The sequence below is a fragment of the Triturus cristatus genome, chromosome 1_2, assembly GCF_964204655.1.
Source record: "Triturus cristatus chromosome 1_2, aTriCri1.1, whole genome shotgun sequence".
Taxonomy (NCBI): Eukaryota; Metazoa; Chordata; class Amphibia; order Caudata; family Salamandridae; genus Triturus; species Triturus cristatus.
The window spans coordinates 206,383,492-206,403,254 of NC_140580.1; the positions used below are offsets into that span (position 1 = coordinate 206,383,492).

At 42.7% G+C, this 19,763-nt stretch overlaps 1 protein-coding gene across 2 annotated transcripts in view; it reads left to right on the forward strand.

Annotated features, from left to right (window-relative positions):
- CDH23 (cadherin related 23) overlaps positions 1 to 19,763 on the forward strand; it is a 1,199,511-nt gene that overhangs the window by 1,002,064 nt on the left and 177,684 nt on the right. For both annotated transcript variants that reach the window (XM_085603466.1, XM_085603467.1), the window contains exon 36: positions 8,834 to 9,090. In XM_085603466.1, coding sequence (XP_085459592.1) covers positions 8,834 to 9,090 — 257 coding nt within the window. The remainder of the gene's footprint in view (positions 1 to 8,833; positions 9,091 to 19,763) is intronic.

Below are 19,763 nucleotides of genomic sequence, written 5' to 3' on the forward strand. Positions count from 1 at the left end.
CGGCACCCCCCAACATTTTTCTGAAATGTGGAAAGGCAATCTGTCTGGTCCTGACGAATATAATTGATCGATCTTTTGATAGAGGTGAAATGCTGCAAGCATGGAAGCATGCCATGCTAAAGTCACTTTTAAAAAAAACTATCAACCCCAGAAAACTACAGACCAATTTCCCTGCTTCCAGTTATCAGTAAACTTGTGAAAAATTTGTTAATAAAAATCTGTCTTCATTTTTGTAAAATCAAGGAATTCTCCACTACACTCAAACCGGTTTTCGAGCAGGCAATAGAACTGAGGCAGCTTTACTAGCCATCACAGATTAACTGAAAGCAATTCTAGATACTAATGGTTCAGCAGCGGTTATATTTCTTGATTGAAGTGCTGCATTTGATACGGTCTACCACCGACTCTCATCAGGAGATTAGAAGAGGTAAGCATAGCCAGAAATACCCTTAAATGGCTATCTTCATTTCTGAAAAATAGAACCTTTCAGGTTTGGGAGGATAGTTTCTGCTCAGAAAGGCTCTGGATCATGGGGTGCCACAGGGCTCCTCCTTGAGCTCCACCCTGTTCAATGTCTATGTCCAACCACTGGCAGACATCATAATGGGGCATGATTTTTCAATGGTATCATATGTTGATGATACCCAGATAACCGTCTCCCTAAAACCTGACACAACAGCTTTTTCCATCCAGCTTAACACATGTCTCAGAGATGTCACTGACTGGATGTCTAGCAACAGCCTTAAACTCAATGAAAAAAAGACTGAGGTGCTGGTGGTTGGCAACAACTCCACCCTTTGGAATGAACTACAATGGGACAGCTATTTAGGAGACCTACCCCCTCCTAAAACTGAAATATAAAGTCAGGGTTTCTTGATCAATCATAATCTTACCATGGAGATCCAAGCCAAGAAACTTGCGGCCTGCTGCTTTGGTCTACTCAGGGCCCTAAGGAAAGTGCTGAGTTGACTTCCGCAGGCCTCTTGAAAAATAATTGTCCAAAGCTTAGTGCTTTCCTGCCTCGCAATTCAGTATATTTGATAAACCCGCTGTTAGTGATCAAGCGCCATCAAATTGTTCAAAATGCGGCAGGCCACATTCTCCTGAAGATTCCCATGCACCATCTTGTCTCGTCATCTTTGACAGTCCTCAATCAATTTAAATCTCTCTGTCTGGTCGACCAAGTGATTTATAAAAAAAGTTGCCCACTAATTCAAAGGCTCTTAATCTCTTACAGTCCTAAAAGATCACTAAGATCCACAGATCAGAGACTCCCTACTGTGCCAAAAATAAAGTTATCTAGTAGCGGAGGGCGATATTTTGCCTATTTGGAACCAAAGATATGGAATCTGCTGCCTTTACCATTGAGGATGACTGAGGAAGAAATTCGGCAACTTCTTAAAACCTATCTTTTCGAATGAGCAGCTTGCGTGATCCTATGTGCAAAGGACCTTGTATCTCAGCGCTGGAAAGCCCCGAGTCTAGCCGGTCTATTTGTGGGAGCGTTTGAAAAGACCATGATTGATGACACCGGAAGCCCTTGGTCCAATAACATCAGACTTTGGTGCCGTAATATAGACGATGTCCTGGTGATCTGGAAGGGAGATGCACACTCGGTTACCCAATTCCTTGATTGGCTTAACAGCAGGAACCCCCTTTTGCATTCTACATCTACGGTTGCAAAAACTGAGTTACCATTTCTAGATCTGGTCATCGAACCGAAGGAGGGAAAACTCCCCTCCAGGGTCTACCATAAACCCACTGACAAGAACACATTGCTAGCATATGATAGCTTTCACTCCAAATCATTAAGGGTCGAACCTACCTGTGGGCCAGTTCTTCTGAGTAAGACAAAACTGCACTGAGAGAACCACTTTCAAGGAAGAAGCTGTCGTCCTCACAGAAAAACTCAATCAGAGAGGATACCCCGGGTGCACCATCTCAAAAGCCATAAAAAGAGCAGCCAACACCGACAGAGAAAACCTATTGGAGAAAACTGAGAGACCATCAATAGGAAAACCAGTGTGTGTCACCACTTTCAACACAACCTCACACCAAATAAAACAAATGATATTAAAACATTGGCACATACTTAACTCAAACGGTATGAACATAGCCAAACCCCTTTTTTCTTTCAAAAGGAGTGCCAATCTTAAAGACATGTTGGTACACACCAGACAAAACACACAACAACAGAGGGGGTCAGAGACAATGGGTGGACTCCCACCGCTCCAAGGACATTCTAGGTGTGGCTCATGTAATGTGTGCCATCTTACGAAAATACAAAAACCATAGATGTGGGTCCGACCTATCCATGGGAGCAGAGGACACACACGAACTGCAATTCTGATTTTGTGATCTACCTCATTACATGCCCCTGCCAGAAACGATATGTGGGGATGACCAGCAGGAGAGTAAAGACACACATTATGGAACATCGCAGTACAATCAGGTGTCTCAAATCAAATACCAAACTAACCGTACACTACTTAGAAAAACAACATACAATTGAGGATTTAGCATGGACAGTGGTGGAAAAACCTAGATTGAGACAAAATGAGTGCCCTCCACCTGAGTGAACAAAAATGGGTTTATCGACTTAAGAGTCACCTTGTGGGCCCTAATGATGACATCCTGTGGCAAACCCTAACCAGATAGATGATCAACTTAGGCTTAACTTGGGTTGCAATATGCTTTACTTTGGACATATACACCTGTCTTTTGGTGGAGTGGACTCGCACCACTATAAGATACAGGACACTCTGTGAAAAGAAAAAAAAATAACCTTTTTCTGTTTTGCTTAAACATACGGGGGTGTACACCTGAGTCTGGTGGCATAACAAAATCCCATATCAATGACATTGCCCCTCTGCCCTGTTGTCTATCTGCTCCGACATCTTTTCCTGGATAAGGACACCCTAATAGAGAACACCCCACATATATATTTAGTTATATATATGAAAAAAACATCCCATCCTCCTCTGTTTCCACTTTTCATTACGAGTGAGCAGAAATTATCACATTTTCTGGCAGTAGTAATTCATGAGCACCTCATAAGCATTGTATGATAATGTCAAGCAGTGTGAGCATATGGGGACCATAGGAGGGCTGCTGGCGATATACTTAACTTATGAAAAGATAGTCAAAGTGCTTTCTCCACCCACGTTACAATAAAGTTTCATGCCCTGGCAACGTAGCACGTTGCAAACAAACGTCACTGACATGACTGATGCTGACCGCGCTTCGGCTCCCACATGACGGGAAGTTGGGGGCCGCATCGGGTATTCAGAATGGAAACTCTCTGCTCCCACTCACCTTCACGGCAAAAGCGGATGAGCGGTCAGAGGGAGGAGCACCCACCTTGAAGAAGTAAGGATAGAGGGGGGTTGGTGCAGAACCGGACTTAGGACGAAGTTTGGAATCATTCTAAAGGGAATCTGTATAAACGCCCTCAATGATCGAACATGGAACGATACCTGAGGCTAGAGCCTATATCTCTGCATTTGTAGGTGACAGCAGTGTGGTAATAGGTGCACTCTAGGAGATTGTGGGACAAACGCTACCTTACCCGCCTATAGAGGGCACTAAGAACCATGATCTTAGGCACTATGGACTTAAACAAGCATTGATATTTAGACACCCGTGGGGGCCAATCCTGGTTGGAGGTGTTTTTGTGGTGCATGACCATCTAACCTCTAAATATTTCTCCTTGTTGATTTGCCTCCCCCAGAGTGTTACTGTAGGGGGTCTCTCCTTGTCTCTCACCAGTTATAGCAATGTTCTAATGTAAACTCGGTGACCTTTTGATTATGAGTGAGAGATGCGAGAAAAAGTATATATGCATAGCGATCTATGCATACAATTCTATTAGGTGAATCTACATCAGTTTCACATTTTCGAACAACGTCATGTTATCTTTAAATCAAGGCTATTGTTCCTGGCACTATACCTGTGTTGTGGTGGATTGACAATGATTGATGCACTGTGGTAAGCAAAACTATGAGAGGGAATGACTAATAGTGACCTCTCTTGTTTGTTGTTTTTTGTTTCTCTTCCATATAGTATTGCGAGAGAATGTTACTTAGGGGATACCTCGGTGCAGGATCAATTGGTTTATGTACAAGCGCACTCTAGGTGATGACGTGGTATTGGGATCGGAAAGGTCCTGACAAATGCCGGCATGACCCTATACTGTGGGCACATCACTACGGCTGAAACATGTCAACAAATTAGCAGTATGGAGGGGTGTAAGGAGTTCATAATCTCTTCCAGTCACCACCATCCTTCACGTTTTTAATCCTGGCCGGAGGGTCCAGGAATAAAATTTACGCATAGCGACACCTCCGAGCTAGTTTTAACTGTACTTCCACTTTCGGTGATCCCATTCAAACTGTTTCTATATGTCTTTATATGTTGTATCTTTTCTTCCCCAACCCTATTACTCCACCCCAGGCGTTGGTCTTCGCAGGGGTGTATTGAAGCAGCCCTATGATGAAGCATGTCTCACAATTGTGTGAGTGAGGGTAGTATTTCAACACAGAGCATGTGCCACCACAGAGGGAGATATTTTATCACTCTCTACTCCTTTTTGTGTGTTCAAATTGTGGCCAGGGGGCGGAGTAGAGGGGTCTGAATCCCTCATCCCTTCAGTTTTGTGTAAAAAGCCCGCAGGGTAGCCATGTGCTTTATATATCCTTAGCTTAGCACTTCCTCCACCCCCAATTAACTCTTCTATCACCTATTGTCTTGCAGCTTGCATCTGCCCTGGGAATGCATAGCCTTTCCCTGCCTTGCTCATCCAAGAATTCTGGTCTTGGGTCATACAATCACCTTGCATGGAAAAATTAGACAACCCATGTATTAGTTTAGGGCTGTCCGCTAGGTTTCAGGCTACCCTCACTAATTCCTGGGCAATTGGCCACATCATGCTGTCTCTTTGTATTCCAAACATATGAACTATAGTCTGCCTTTATCAACATTAGACGATGCAAGTACATTGAGCCCTGCCAGTCAGGAAACATCAAACTTCCTGTTACCACTTTAAATCTGGTCACAATGCCTAAGGCTAGGCTTGCTGAAACCTAGGCTGTTGGCCACATCCAGCGGCAATATGACCCACAGCATTAAATGATGAAAGTATGCTGAGCCCTGCAAGATAGGGAACATAAAACTACCCCCTATCTCATCAGCATGTCAGGCACAATGGTTATTAACATAATTGGTTACGAACATAGCATTTAGAACATTGAAGACTGCAGTATGCCTTGGCTATAGAAAATCTGTTTTGTTCTGTGTTTACAATTGCTATGGTTGTTTAGGTTCTCCTATCTTGATTGAATGTATTTTAAATATTGTCTAGATTGCAGATTTATGGCGCTCATGGTATGTTCAAATTAAGTCTATACTAAACAAAAGTAAAAATAAATATACCAATATACCATGGAGGTTTGGAAGCCACTGCAGCAAGTGTGTTTTTGAGGTTGAGAATAGGCAGCGCGCATGCGCTAACTGCAGAACGTGCTGTAATCAATAAAACTACTTTAGTACTCCACGCTGCTTACCATAGGTTCGCTCCAGCGTAACTCTTCTTTGCTGCCTCCTAACTGGTTCTGCAGCCAATACCTCACTTCCGTTCAAGGCTGAGAAGCACCGGCCAAGTACAGTTGTCAAACACTTTCAGTGCGTATCTGATGTTTGGGAGACTCTTTTTCCTCTGTTTTTCCTCTGCGGCCCGTCACCCCAGAGCAAAGACATTTTCTTGCACCCTGTGGGTTCAGCAGTCTGGAAGCAGTTGCCCATTTGTCATCATCTTTTTTCCCTGATCATGCACTACAAGCCCTGCTTGTGTCTCCAGTGCCATCCGTGTTCAGCAACCGTTTTTTTTTTTTTTTTAAATTGTTTCCTTCTTGACGCTGCCTAATCTCCCTGTGCGGTACTGTCCCCTCACCACCACCTCCTGTTGCTGCTTGTTTCACTTTTCCAGTCATTGCTGTCTTTCCTGTGATATACGGTCACCACCAAAGAATGCTGCTGCAGTATCTAATGCCGGACGTTGAGAGCATCGATGTCCTGCATAGGAGACAGCAACATATTAGCCACAAATCTAATTTCCACTCAAGTATACATGCATTTTATAAACTTATTTAATTCAAGCGTATCTGCTTTTTTAAATATATATACTTGTCGCCTTATTAATTGTACTTTTTTTATTTACAAATAAACATAAATTCTCTTTAGGAAGCTCATTAGTCCAAGGTGGCAGCCATGTGAAATAGTCTTGTTTTAGTTCTTCACCTGTCTATGGCAGAAGTCGTTGCTCTCATCTCCTAGCATGCTCCACTCTTGGAAACCTGTTGTAGTGAGAGTCAGCATTGGTGGTCATTAATTCTTTTGTGTATGCAGGTACCAGTTGGACATTTTGAATGTTGTGATTTTGTGGCTTCCCAAGAGATCATGAATTCCTGCAGCCAGTTTTGGGAAGTGCAGGATGGCGGGGATACTGAGTGGATGATAAGTGGGACACTGCCAAGGATCTGCAAAGCCTTCTATATTATGTTTACAGAGGTTGACATAGCACTGGATTGCCACAATAAGTGCTTCCTGCAAGTGGTTGTGAGATCGGCCATTTCAGCTGGTAGCGTCTGTTATAGAGCCTTTGGGGTTGGCAGTCTGTTCTAACCTTTCTTCTGTAGAAAAGTCCTAGAGTAGTCAATGAGTTTCCCCATGACAGCAACTTAATGTAGTAGCTATGTTCCCTCTAGGCTGCGCACATTCCTCCCTAATGCTGCACCCTGAAATGCCTAAGGCGCGCAGGTAGACAGGCTGAGAATATGCTGATGTTCAATCCACCTATTCTTCTCTGAAAGAAAAAGGAAATGCCTTTCCGTCCAAAAGCAAATTGACAGTTTCATAAAACATAAAAATCAAATACATGTATAAAGGACTATGGGGCGCAGATAGGCAAATCTCTTGCTCAGTACCTTTTAGTGCTACACACCCAAAGGCCCAAACGCGCCAAAGCATTCCCTGGGCCAATGAATAAACACTGCTTCATGGCTGTGGCACACGCAAACATTTCTTAGACACTTGCCTTTGCATTGTTGTTTACCACTGGCAGCTTAAACAGTGCTGTGCTGCACCTGTCACCTTTGTTAAACTTTTTTCAGGCAGGATGGGCGAGGCAGGGGTCTGGGAGCAGGTGTGCCCTGAAATCTTGGCAATTCTTGGCAAAAGCTGGCGTGAGCTAGGAACAAATGCATGTGAAATCCAAGCTAAGGCAGGAACGAGGCACCAGTTTCTATTGTTTTAACTGCAGTAGCTGCGTTTGCTGCAGTAGCGAGCATTAAGTAGTGGGACTGCAGGAGGTTCACCCCCTCCTCTCACATCTGTTTTTCATTGCCCCAGACCGCCCTCTCCTCCCGTCATCCGTTGTTGCAGGGAGCCCGTGAGTTTTCCAGAACCCATCTCTCCCACCCCCAAAAAGAAACTCTTTTAAATGTTTTCGAACATTGTAAGGATACGCTGTCTCCCAGTGGAGTGTTGAAGGTTCGATTTGTATTTACGAGTCCTAAAAATTCTGAATCATGCCTGTCATTGTAGACATGCACTGTATGACCCAGGGATGTAAATCACGTGTAAAACACATATACATTTGAGCAGTATCTGCACAAGAAACATGCATTGCTGAATATCAGACGGTGATAGAGCTAGGTGGTAGATGTCTAATGTGTGAAGTCCTGATACTTGGTAAACCCTATATAATATCACGAACACGCCATACTGATACAATCATGCATTGCTCATTAGTTTGCCCAATGTAAGTGTGTGCCGTGTGCCAAAGAGCGAAGTTAACAGTGAAAAGTGAACACAAATTGCTTGGCATGAGTGCATCTTGAGACCATGTAAAGGATATATCAGATACACATTATATAACATTAAGGTTTTTAAAGAGCACAGTGAGTGCAGCTTCTTGGCTCTACACATGAGCACAGATGTGTGAAACTGAGATTGTATCTTGCAGATTATTAGAATTATTGAGGTCATAAAAATGTGTAAGTGATCCTGTAATTCTCTAAGAGAACAATTATTCCTTATCTGAGGAAACACCTGTGTCCCGCTGAGTCCACTCAAAATATCTATGTTATAAATGTTGGTATCTTTCATTTGTCGGGCAAACAAAGGACAACGAGGAGTTGAACATTAGTTTTCGAGGCCATGCAGGATCCTTATACGGTAATAAGTGTAACAATGTTTAATGGACCTCACTTCTAGTTCATGTGGCAAAAATGTGTTATTATGGTCTTGTTGTTCTTAAGAAGCAAAAGTCATTTGAGATCACAGTACAGTAAATACAGATGTTCTCTAGGGTGAGGGGATTCAAGTCAAGTCAAATCAAAGATACTTTATTCTGCCATTAAAAAGCCAGACAAGCAAGCATATACAACGTTTTAGGAATAGGGGATTCAAAATATCATAGAAAAGTCTTCCTCAGAGTCAATCATTCCCCCGTCTTGCACTTTAGCCTTGTAGTATCGGGCGAGGGATATAGTCATTCATACTGCACTGGTTTTACAGTTTAACAGCTGAGGCATTCACACGTGATTCCCGTAAGATGGTAACTCCAGGTCATATAATACACCATCGGTACAATATATATGCTTGCAGTATGCTTAGACGCACCCAGACATTTTTCAATACATTGAAAGTGGCAGGTTCAGCTGGCCTAGGTTGGCATCAGATAAGACTGGAGACTTCACTGTTGATGACCCTAAAACTCTTCCTCAGTACAAGCATTTCCTGTCACTTACAAGATTGCCCTTCTTTTTCTAAACAGGACGTGTCGATGGGATCGTGCGGACCTATGACCTCTTCACGGCTTACAGTCCGGGATACTTCGTTGTGGACATCATGGCGTCGGATCTGGCCGGGCACAATGACACCGCCATTGTTGGAATCTACATCCTGCGGGAGGACCAGCGACTCAAGATTGTCATCAATGAGATCCCCGATCGTGTGCGTCAGTTTGAGGAGGAGTTCATTCGCTTGCTTTCGAACATCACAGGTGCCATTGTCAACACCGATGATGTGCAGGTACAGTAACAGTGTTTCCAGAATGCTTCCCTTACACTACAGCATTCATGAAATTGGTCCACGTGTCCTTACCCATCTACAGTTAGGGCTAAACAAACTGTCTGCAGTCATATCTGTTTCACCCAATGGCAGAGAAGAAGGTAAGAGGTGCTGAGGTCTTCTACAACATTATCAACATTTTTATATCAGCCTACACTCGATGGACTCCACAATATTGACTGCCAAAATATTCTCAGTCTAAGAAGATAAAGAGTTAAGAAGAGCGAATCTATACTTTTCTGTGCATACTTTCCTTGACATGGAAGCTTTGTGTGTACGAGGCACTTATTTACACAAAATTGGCATAGGGCAGCGACGCAAGTCTTTTTTCTGCACTGCAATATGCCAATTTGAAAGGTCAGGAGTGCACCGTATTTACGAGTATCAGCCAGCGCCAGTGCACAATTTGGTGCCTAGTGCCAATGCAGGCACCCTAGCACCATGTTGTAAGGGAGTCTGCCTTGTTGGCACGAGTGTTTTGTACAGGAAGGGGCACCTGCCTGCACAAAAACAATCCATGGAGATGTTTTCCTCATTCCATGTGTGCTGCAGAATGTAGCACATATGGAAAGATGAAAAAAACGAAGAGAAATGAAAACATTTCTCCTCGTTACGCCTGCTATGTGGAGGAGTAAGGGTTTGGTGTTGCACCAGGTTTATGGGATTTTTTTAATCTGGGGCAGCGTCAAAATCAATGGGTGTTGCATGGGAACACCCAATCCAACGCCCATGGAGCACCTTCTTGGCACTGAGTAAGGCAACGGAGTGCCTTACTCCATATCTATGATGCCATGCAGAGCCATTCAGGGTGGCTTTGCGTTGCCTCATAGATATGGTTGAGAGGCTTGCGGCACCGGAGCGTAAAAAAACAGTGATGCTCCGGCAGCGCAGCAGGCCTCTTGGAAATAAGCCCCCTTTTTCCGGAAGTTAAAGGAATGGGGCTGTACTAACACAGTGTTTATTGACAAACGTCAAAGACCTAACTGAATGGCTTTAGGCATAAGAGAAAGAGCAATTAAATAGGGCATCAAGGACATTATGACATACGTTTGCACTGAGGCAAAAGAAATAAGGAAATCAATTTGCAACGTGTTTGCTGCCTGTGTATAGGGGAATGGGCCAAAACTTGAACCATGTAAATTTCATAATAATTTGCTTAGTTTATATAATAAGAATGTGAGAGAATACATTATCTCCACTTACAAATGTGAAATATCTGGCCAAAAAAATGTTACTCATGAGCTGTGATTTGTTTTTGTTCACATCTCCATTGGACCCATAAAGTGATTTCTGGGCAAATCCTTGTGTTTCACATGTTCAGCAATTGTTTCACAAATCATGATCTCCAATTTGTCCTGGTGTTCTGACTTTTCTGTAATATGAACTTTGAAAAACTTCTTTTGCCCCAGTTTTTACTCCAGTCCGCAGTGCAACAATGTAGTGCAAAACTGGTCTGTCCTGTGTTTTCACTTATGTGCATGTTATACTGTATGGCCCCAAGTTATCCAATTATTCGTCCCATCTAGGGTGACCAACTGGCATGGGTGCAAATTCAGGACGGTCAGTGTATAAATTCAGGACAAGGGGGCAAAATTCCGGACAAAAATTCAGGACAGAAGGTCAAAATTCAGGACAAATATTTGGGACAAAACATATATTTTATTATATTTAGTATATAAGTAAATAGACAACCAAAATAAGTACAAGTCAAAATAAGTTTATATAAGGTTGAGACAATCGTGCACTTCACAGTTTTTCAGTATGCGCGCAGCTTTGCAAAGCGACATCAGGCCCTTTCTGCAATCAAGATTTGTGCAGGAGAAGGCACACCATATGCTGTCACTATAATAGGGCCCATTGTCATTCTATCTGTGATAATCGTCTGCAGTCTCAGAATGACAATAGGCCAGTCCACAGTCTTTGCAAGGTCCGGGAGGGGATGCTGCAGTCAGCCTCAGTCTACAGAATAAAAGATAAGTACGAGAGGCCCTGAGTGGAAACTTTTAAACTCATGGGGCCTCTCACAGGGGAACAGCATACCTCCCTTAAATTCCCCAATTTGATTTTAGTATGATGTCTGTAAGGTGTCCGTAATTTGGGGACCCCAAATTACAGACGCCTTACAGACATCATACTAAAATAACAGACGTTCCGGAAAATTTATGGACGGTTGGTCACCTCACCCTAGTCCCATCCGATATTTGCATGCGCAACTGACTCTGATTCATCTGTTTATTTATTGCTTGAACATTATTGTTTACTCATAACTGCCTTAACCACCTTACAGCAGTCAGCATGCTTAAAAACACTGCACTGTAGCACCAAAACCCGTGTTGAGGCAAAATACTATTAAACAGTTAATAATGTAGCATACCAAGAAAATAAGCTTAGCAGTTGTAGCATGTACTATCGCAAATGCCTTAAATAATCTAGGAATTTTGGGCCACATGAGTCAAGCAATTTTGCGTTTGCAAACAGGACTATTTGCAGAATCAACCCGTTTGTGAACGCAAATAAGGCTTTTTCCATGTACCAAAACCTATTTTGCAATTTGGTAACCTGTTACCGAATCACAAAATGGATTTGTGATTCGGCATGTGGAAGGGGAGTGTTTAGGGACGTCCCTTTCATATACTGAATCCTAACGGTATGCATGACTCTATTGTGAACATGAATGAGGTCGCAAAACAATCGCATTTTACTACCAACTTCAAGTTGGTGGTAACCCATTCACAAATGGGAAGGGGTCCCTTTGGGAATGGTGACCAAAACGTTTGTTAGGGCTGAGTTCCTTCCTACCAATTTACAGTGGAACTCTTGGCCGGTGGACCTTTGTTACCTGCTGAGAAGTGTAGAGGGGAGAAATAACTTGTTAAAGCAAACTAACAATTTTAAGAACCATGACTCTAAAGAATCACAGACTCCAAATTCCAAGTTAGTGGGTTTATTACAAAGCCAAAAACAACTGGATGTATAAACACCTCATAACGAGGTTGTAGAAGTACATGGGAACTAATACAAATCCAAACCTACAAGTTAGTTTTATGCGATGAATGATAAACAAAATAATTTCCAGAAGCAGAACGCAGGCAATAATTGCCCCCACGTCAAGATCAGACTTCATCTGTGGCTCATGAATAGAAAGCATTAGTCTGTCCCTACACTACCACTACCGTGACATCCCTACTTAGCATTCCGCAGGCAAGATCAGGAAAAGGTGTCAGCGTGTGAAGACCTCCTAAGAAGTACACTCACGTTGTTTATGTGAAGTATCCAAAGCTGCGGATCTCGTTCCAAGATATGCTCCTTCTCTCTCTTTTGATCTCCTCAACTCCACCCCGGGGCACTGTCAGTAATACAAAACACAAAAACGTAGAACACGCCAATAGATCACCTAATTTCGCTGGACACTTCTCATAGGTGATTTTTGCTTCCAGCTCCTGGCTCGATGACCTTGAGTCCCAGGCCTCCCTCAGTGAGAAAGAACACTGTCTCCCAATTATCAGCATTCCTTCCACATAGTATCATCTCCTCCCCCAGCTTAACTCCTAAAACAAAAGGCGTTATTCTAACTAACAAAGATGACTTTCTCCACCTGCAACAGAAAAGTGCGAACACAACAAATTCAACATGCACATGAATTTCACTAGCAAGCCTTGCCTGAGAGCTTCCAGGGACAATACATTTCAGGCCTGCAGAAATTGGCCAAAATAAGAATGAAACACATGAGCCCTTCCAATACACACATTGGTGAACATTTCATTTGGGCCTTTCTACTCCATTGTACATAAGCACATCAAATACATTTCAATTGAAACCAACTTATAAAATCCTACACATTAAGCACAAATAGTCACATCTACGTGCAACTTTAATATGGTGCACATTTAAATCAAATGCATTATTACATTTAACCAACTTTGTTAAGCAAATTACATCAAATACTATGGATTACAAGATTAAAACACGAATGCCTCGTTGTTGCTTCGCATGGCACGATACTCTTCTATCATTACACTTTCACATGTTATTACTGAATATGATCTAATAACCAATTGTTATCACGATAAAGGAATATATATGTGGATGCGGACTATCTGTGATTATAATGCACTCCTACAATGAAAGAGCACCATCGCGCTCCATCACGTTTTTGGAGAGCAGTCAGTGTGGTCTTCAAAAATGTAAAGAAAACTTTTCATTTTTCTTTTTTAAACGCAACCTGTTTTCCTTTAAGGAAAACGGGCTGCATTAAAAAAAAATATTGCTTTATTGAAAAGCATTCACGGACATGATGGTCTACTTATTGGGACTTACCTCATTAATATTAATGTGGTAGATAGATTTGTGACCCACTAGGAATCGTTCCATTAGGAATAGCGATTACCTTTCCAAGCCTCATTGCGGTTTCAGTGTCGACCGCCGCATTACAATCTAGGTGGTCGAAACAGAAACTGGCAAGTCATTCCAGCTGGATTCTGATGGGCTCAAACAGCCCACTGGCCAGTCGTAGGCAGGCAAATAATCCGTATGGATGGCATTTCTGCCATAGAGATTACGATGTTGGTTTCCAACAGGTTTTCCATGTTGGGTCTTCCGACTTGGAAAGCTTGTCGGAAAGCGGCATTGGGGGCCCCTAGCAGGGCCACCTTCATCCTCCGGCCTCTGGTTGTGAACCGAGGGGGCACCTGCGGTGCCCCCCCCCCCCCGTTGATCCCTGCACCATGTGGCAGGCACCTTGAGGTGCCTGCCACGCGGTGCACGGTTGAACAGATACTCCCATTTGTCTATAATAGCTTGTGCTACGACCGGTTTTAAGCCATAGCACAAGCTCCCATAGACAAATGGGAGTACGCGACCGCAACATGTGTGGTCTCATTGTAATTGCCATGTCGGTCCCGAGACCGCATCATAATTAGGCCCTTAATGCTTTTAATATAGCATGCTTTTCAATCAGCAGTCAAACAGAATGAACTGGTGCTGTAGACACATTTTCATAGCGTTTAAAGCCATACTTACTCCTTGAATCTCTCATTTGAAATATATGCATTGCCTTTTGACACTGCATCGTAGCCAGTGTTGTGTACCATAGTCAAGACATGACCACCATGGCCATTAAAACTCAGACCCTCATTCTCTAAAGTTTTGTACAGGCACTCGCGCAATGCAGTGTGATAGAAAATGCAGCGTCAATTTATATGTCATTTTAAAGCTCCACATGAACACTGCTACATTGTGTAGAGACGTGCAGGCGTCCGCACAAACTTCAGTAAACGAAGTCCCTAATGTCTGTGACGTAGACATTTGGCCAATTCTAAAGATGGAAGGGGCCTGCATTAACAATAAATTCAAGATCAAGCTTTCATTCATTGGAGATAGAGATACCTTTTCCAAATAATTTGTTATGGGCGACACTATTATGGCAGCCCTAGTACGGCAGCTGGCAACAAAAACAGGTTTCAACGTGAAAGGATCAAATATATGTGCAAATATCGAATTATTTAGGACATTTTAGGAACCTAGTATTTTCTCTACCTCAGACTATCCAAGAGTATTGAACCTCTTTGAACCGAGATGACAAATTTTCTGTGCCTGTGCAGAGTTGTAAATCAAAGTTGCTAAATGCTCCGCAGACTGTGAATACCAAACTATGGGCCCTGATTTAAATCTTGGTGGGCAACCCATTTCTCCGTCCGGGTGACAGAGTAATTTACTCTGTCGCCCTGACAGAGGTGCCTCTGCTAAATTTCGAAATGTCCGCCTGCCCAGCAGGCATTTCTAGCATTGGCAGGAACCACCATCACATCGGTTCCTGTAAATGCATTGTAAGTTTGGTGGACGGCTCCGTCAACATGACAGAGCCGTATGGCAAACACACAAAGTTTGAGTTTTTTATTTTCAAAAAGAGCATCCAAAAGCCGGATTTTCTTTTTGAAAAAATATTATATCAATGCCTCCTTCACCATGGGCATTTATTCCTATGGCATGGGTGGCACTGAGCACTTTTCAGTGTCACTATTTCCTGGCGGTGACGGACATGGAAATGTGACTGTATGGACGCCATCTTAATTAGATGGGGGGGCATACAGCTAAACCTCCAATAACCCTTACTTCGTCATGCAGGTGTAGAGGTTTTGCTCACCATCATCAAACCTTTTGTGCCCCGATTCTAAATTGGGCGGGTGAACCATAATGTTGGGTAATGTATTATGTTTATTATGATAACTCACGATCCATATGCTTGCATCAATATGAGAAAAGTTTTTGGGTAGATGGATATGGAGTTTACCAAAATTGTGAGGCTACTAGGTAGAGTAGCTTAAAGCGAGATGTACAGATTAAACCTCCTTATCCCCATAAAATTGTTTGTTAGTAAACAGTGGCTCTCATCTGATAGGCGCATCTACCCTAACATACAATACAGTAAACCTTTAATTGGCTTAAATGGCAAATTCTAGGGTCTCTGTCCTAGACCAGACTGGTGGACATATCTTCCTGAGGCTCTGCTGAGTGCCAGCACAGGCTTTTATTAGCATCTCCAGCTGTGAGCAGAAAACTCATTAGCTTGGGGGGGCATGGAGGCATGGCATAGAAACAAATGAGGTGATTGGCAGGCAGAGACGGGCGACAACCATGGTAGAACTCCAAAGAATGTGGACTCCCTTGTGCCAGGTGCATATTGCAGCACTTAGAATGGACAAAAGGGCAGCAGGACTAAATGTGCTACTGCTGCCATGGAAAAAGGGAGCCTGAAACTTGACCAGAATGCTATTGTGTTCAATATCAGAGATGCAGGGTGTAGTGAAAGAGAGGTGATCAAACGGAACCTGCAACTGATCCACATCCCATGTGAGAGTGGGGGCAGCACCTAATGGAAAAACAGGGGCAAAGATGTCTGCATTTTAAGCAATTAAGTAGCTCAGCCAGTAAGCAGGAAGTGAACCAGAAATGTACACCCACATGGGTGGAGGAAGTAGAGCACAACCGGATATCTGTTGAGGGAAAAAGCATAAATGCGCACTAAATAATGAGGTACACCCACATGAAAGTTCGGATACATAATCCAGTGACGCAACAAGCTCTTGATATAACTGAAACTGGGGAGTCACAATGGGGAAGAAACTTCACACATGGAGTAAAGACAGGCATGATCACAGATCATGGCTGATCGATGCGTTAAGTAAGGTCGGTCCCAAAGTCACTATCACTAGAATGATCCTGGACACTAGACTAGAGCGCAGAAGGAAACATTCATCCCCACTGTAGGAGCCTCAACTTCGGGAAAACTGGCCCAGCGTACACAACAAGCATCAATGCCGCCTAAGCCTGCCTCTGAGTATCTACACAAAGCTGCAGTCTGGGAACAATATTAAAACTAATGCCCCAGGCATGGCAGCCAAGATAATGGAAATAAGTCAATTGGGGTACACAGATCACTAAGGATGATCTAAATAGCTCTTATAAGACCTAAGGAATGAATGGAAACAGGACTGAAACAGAGTTCCAGGCACTTTGTCAGGATGTGGCATGTCATATCCACATTAAAAAGAGATATGGGCCAGATAGGCCACAGAATTGAGGAATGGAATCAAAATTGGAAGCAATGGAGCAGAAGGAATTCACCAAAATGGTGCACATGCTGTCTGTGAATGTGCAAATTAGAGCCCTGAGTGAATAGTCCAAATACCTTGAACTCCATGCTAGGCATCAGGCAACAACATCAGGATTCACAACATAAAGAAGGAGGCCAAAGGAGACAACATATTAGACATAACAGGCACCTCCATGCACAGATCCTGGCATTCAAGGAGGGAGAAGAAGTGGACATCAGAAGTATACACTAATTGGGGCCAAAAATGGCAGGTTCAGTAACTTAACAACGGGACATTCTAACTAAGATGTCCTCTTTTCCTCAGAAAGAACTGTTGCTGGAAGAGAACCCTATAGTATATTATGGTGAGAAGCTAGCTTTGCTCCAAGACCTTCTCAAATCACTTGCAAAAAGCAGATCTTTTAGATTTCTGACCAATGCAGGCACTGAAAAAAACATCAGGGCCCACTCGGCTTTTACCTTCGGGCTTAAATTTCAGCTGGGGTGAAAAATCATTACATAACAGAACCTTGCAAGGACCTGGAACTGTTGGGCATTAAACTGTCGGGAATCTGAACAACTCAACCACAATCCAGGCATAGGAAATTAAATGCATTTGGGTGGCATTCAAAAGACAGTCATCAAACTGAAGAAAAAGATACCAGAGAGCCGAGAGGAGACAGTTTAGTGAAGTAACTACAAATGAACTTCATGAACTGAAGTCCTCTTCTTGAATGCAGTGGTCCCCTCCCCAGCTGTGCGCAAATCACCGACTGTGTGACGCCTATTGGCCCAAAGCATTCCCTAACTTACATAACAAGTTACATAAAAGTCATCACCAGCTGGCAAGTGGAAATGCTTTATGAATTAATACACAAAGCCCAGGACTGCTTTATTAAGGACTGGCCTCCCTTCGACAATATCATGAGTATGCCACATTTTGTCAAAAATATCCATGACGAAAATGCTGTGTATGGCATTAAGTTCCCTTGACTCAGGAATGGCATTCAAGTGGATGAGCTTGTCCTTCCTGGTGAAGCTATGAAACAATTTAACCCAATTAAGTCATTTATTAAGATGACTATTGCATATGATTAGTCACCCAAATCTATGATCTTATTCAATGGATTCCAATCCCACTGGCTTACCCAGAAGTGAGTAACATGATAAGGCTACCCAATACCCCGCTCCTATTTTTAATAACCATAGAACCTCTGCCCATTGCTATTGAAGTTCCCCACAGATTAAAGGTATTCAGTTTGGAGAGTGGAACACTGTATGCTGTTTTTCGTAGATAACATCCTTTTGCCATTAACGGCATTCTTAGATCCATGCTAGCTTCACTAACCATGCTAAAAGACTTTGGGGATGTCTGGGTATAAAATAAAGGCAGACCCCTCATTCATTTTACCAGTGAATCTGGACAAAGCCCCCAAAAAATACCTGAGTACAACAAACCCTTTCAGAGTATCAACCGATTCTGTCTAATACTAAGGAGTATATATAACTCCTAAAACATATATGAATTACAAGGAGCTAAAATACCAGGCTAAATCGAACCTTAAGGCACTCATAGAGAGATGGAAACACATGTCTTTTTCTTGGATGGCCACAGTGTTAGCCCTGAAATGAATGTCCGCCCCGAATGGGATATATATTCAATATATACTCCTGGTGCACATAAATAAATATGTTTTCCTATCCATACAGAGGTACATGTTGGACTTAAGATGGCATGGGAAAGCTCATTGTCTCTCATACGAATTATTAAAGACCCCCCTCAAGAAGGGTGGTCTGAGTATCCTGGACATTCAAGACTATTATAAGACATATGAATAATGGAGAGAATATGCACAAAGGCAATCTACGAAAAATTGGGTGCATCCATATGCCCCAAATGGCACTCGCCACTGATCCAATGGCACTGGCCCAATGGCAGTAGCTTAGAGGGCTCATTAGGACAATATTTTGCTCCGAGGAAACAGTCCAGATAGATTATACTGCAGTCAAATCACAAGCACTCTCCTAGGAGTGTGGGACTTAACAGGGCAGGCAAACCAAATAACAACAAATCCTTCATCTCACAAGCGCATACAGCCACCCTAATTTAACTTCAGCCTATGATGATAAGGCTTACATGAGGGGGGAAATATTGAGACTGTAGAATCATACGTGACTTGTTTGAGAACAGACAAATTAGATCTTTTGAAAACTGCAAGGGATCCTATAACCTAACTGAAGAAGACTGATTTAGCTATTATCAATTTATACAATGGGCAATGCAATCTGCTAATAGAAATTCGGTTACGATATAAAAGACCACATTTGAAATAGTAGTGACTTTCTTTGCAAGCCCTTGGGGCCTTAGATTCAATCTATACAAACTGTTGACTCCATCCTTAGTTGCACCCAGATGGGAATTCATATCTGAATGGGAGGAAGCAATGAGTGGGGACATCTCAGAAGAATCATGGTAGAGTTTGTAGAGGGAAATAATGCGAATCATCCATAAGACTAAAGACAGGCTAGTACCAAGCCCCAGAGAAACGAAATGGGATGTTCCCGGGACATAAGCCAGGTTCCGCAGGGGTTATAGGCTAAGTAGAGATCCCGGTCACATATGATGGTCCTGCAACAATTTATTGGAAAGACGTCTTAGCAGACTTTAAAGTCTTTCCATCTGCTCCTCCTGACCAGGGTTATGCTTGCTGGAAAAGTGTGAATGATGTAACAGGTTTTCGTTATACGGAGGAGGTGTTAGCAATTGTGTTATGTCTTTGCCCCAGAGCAAAGACTGCTGCTGAAAATGGTCAACCATAGGGGCTTATGATCATGTCAAGAACTGTTTTTGAATATATGGGAGGTTATACGTTGGAAATAATAATTGACTTTGTTAAACTTATGGACTCAGCTCTGAAGCACTTTTCATAAGTTTGGACTATTGTGGTTTCTTTGTGAAACTTGTATTTCAAGTCATTTTGCAATAACGTGGTTATGGCCATACTTTTATTATTACATTTTATATGCCATTAACTTGATTATA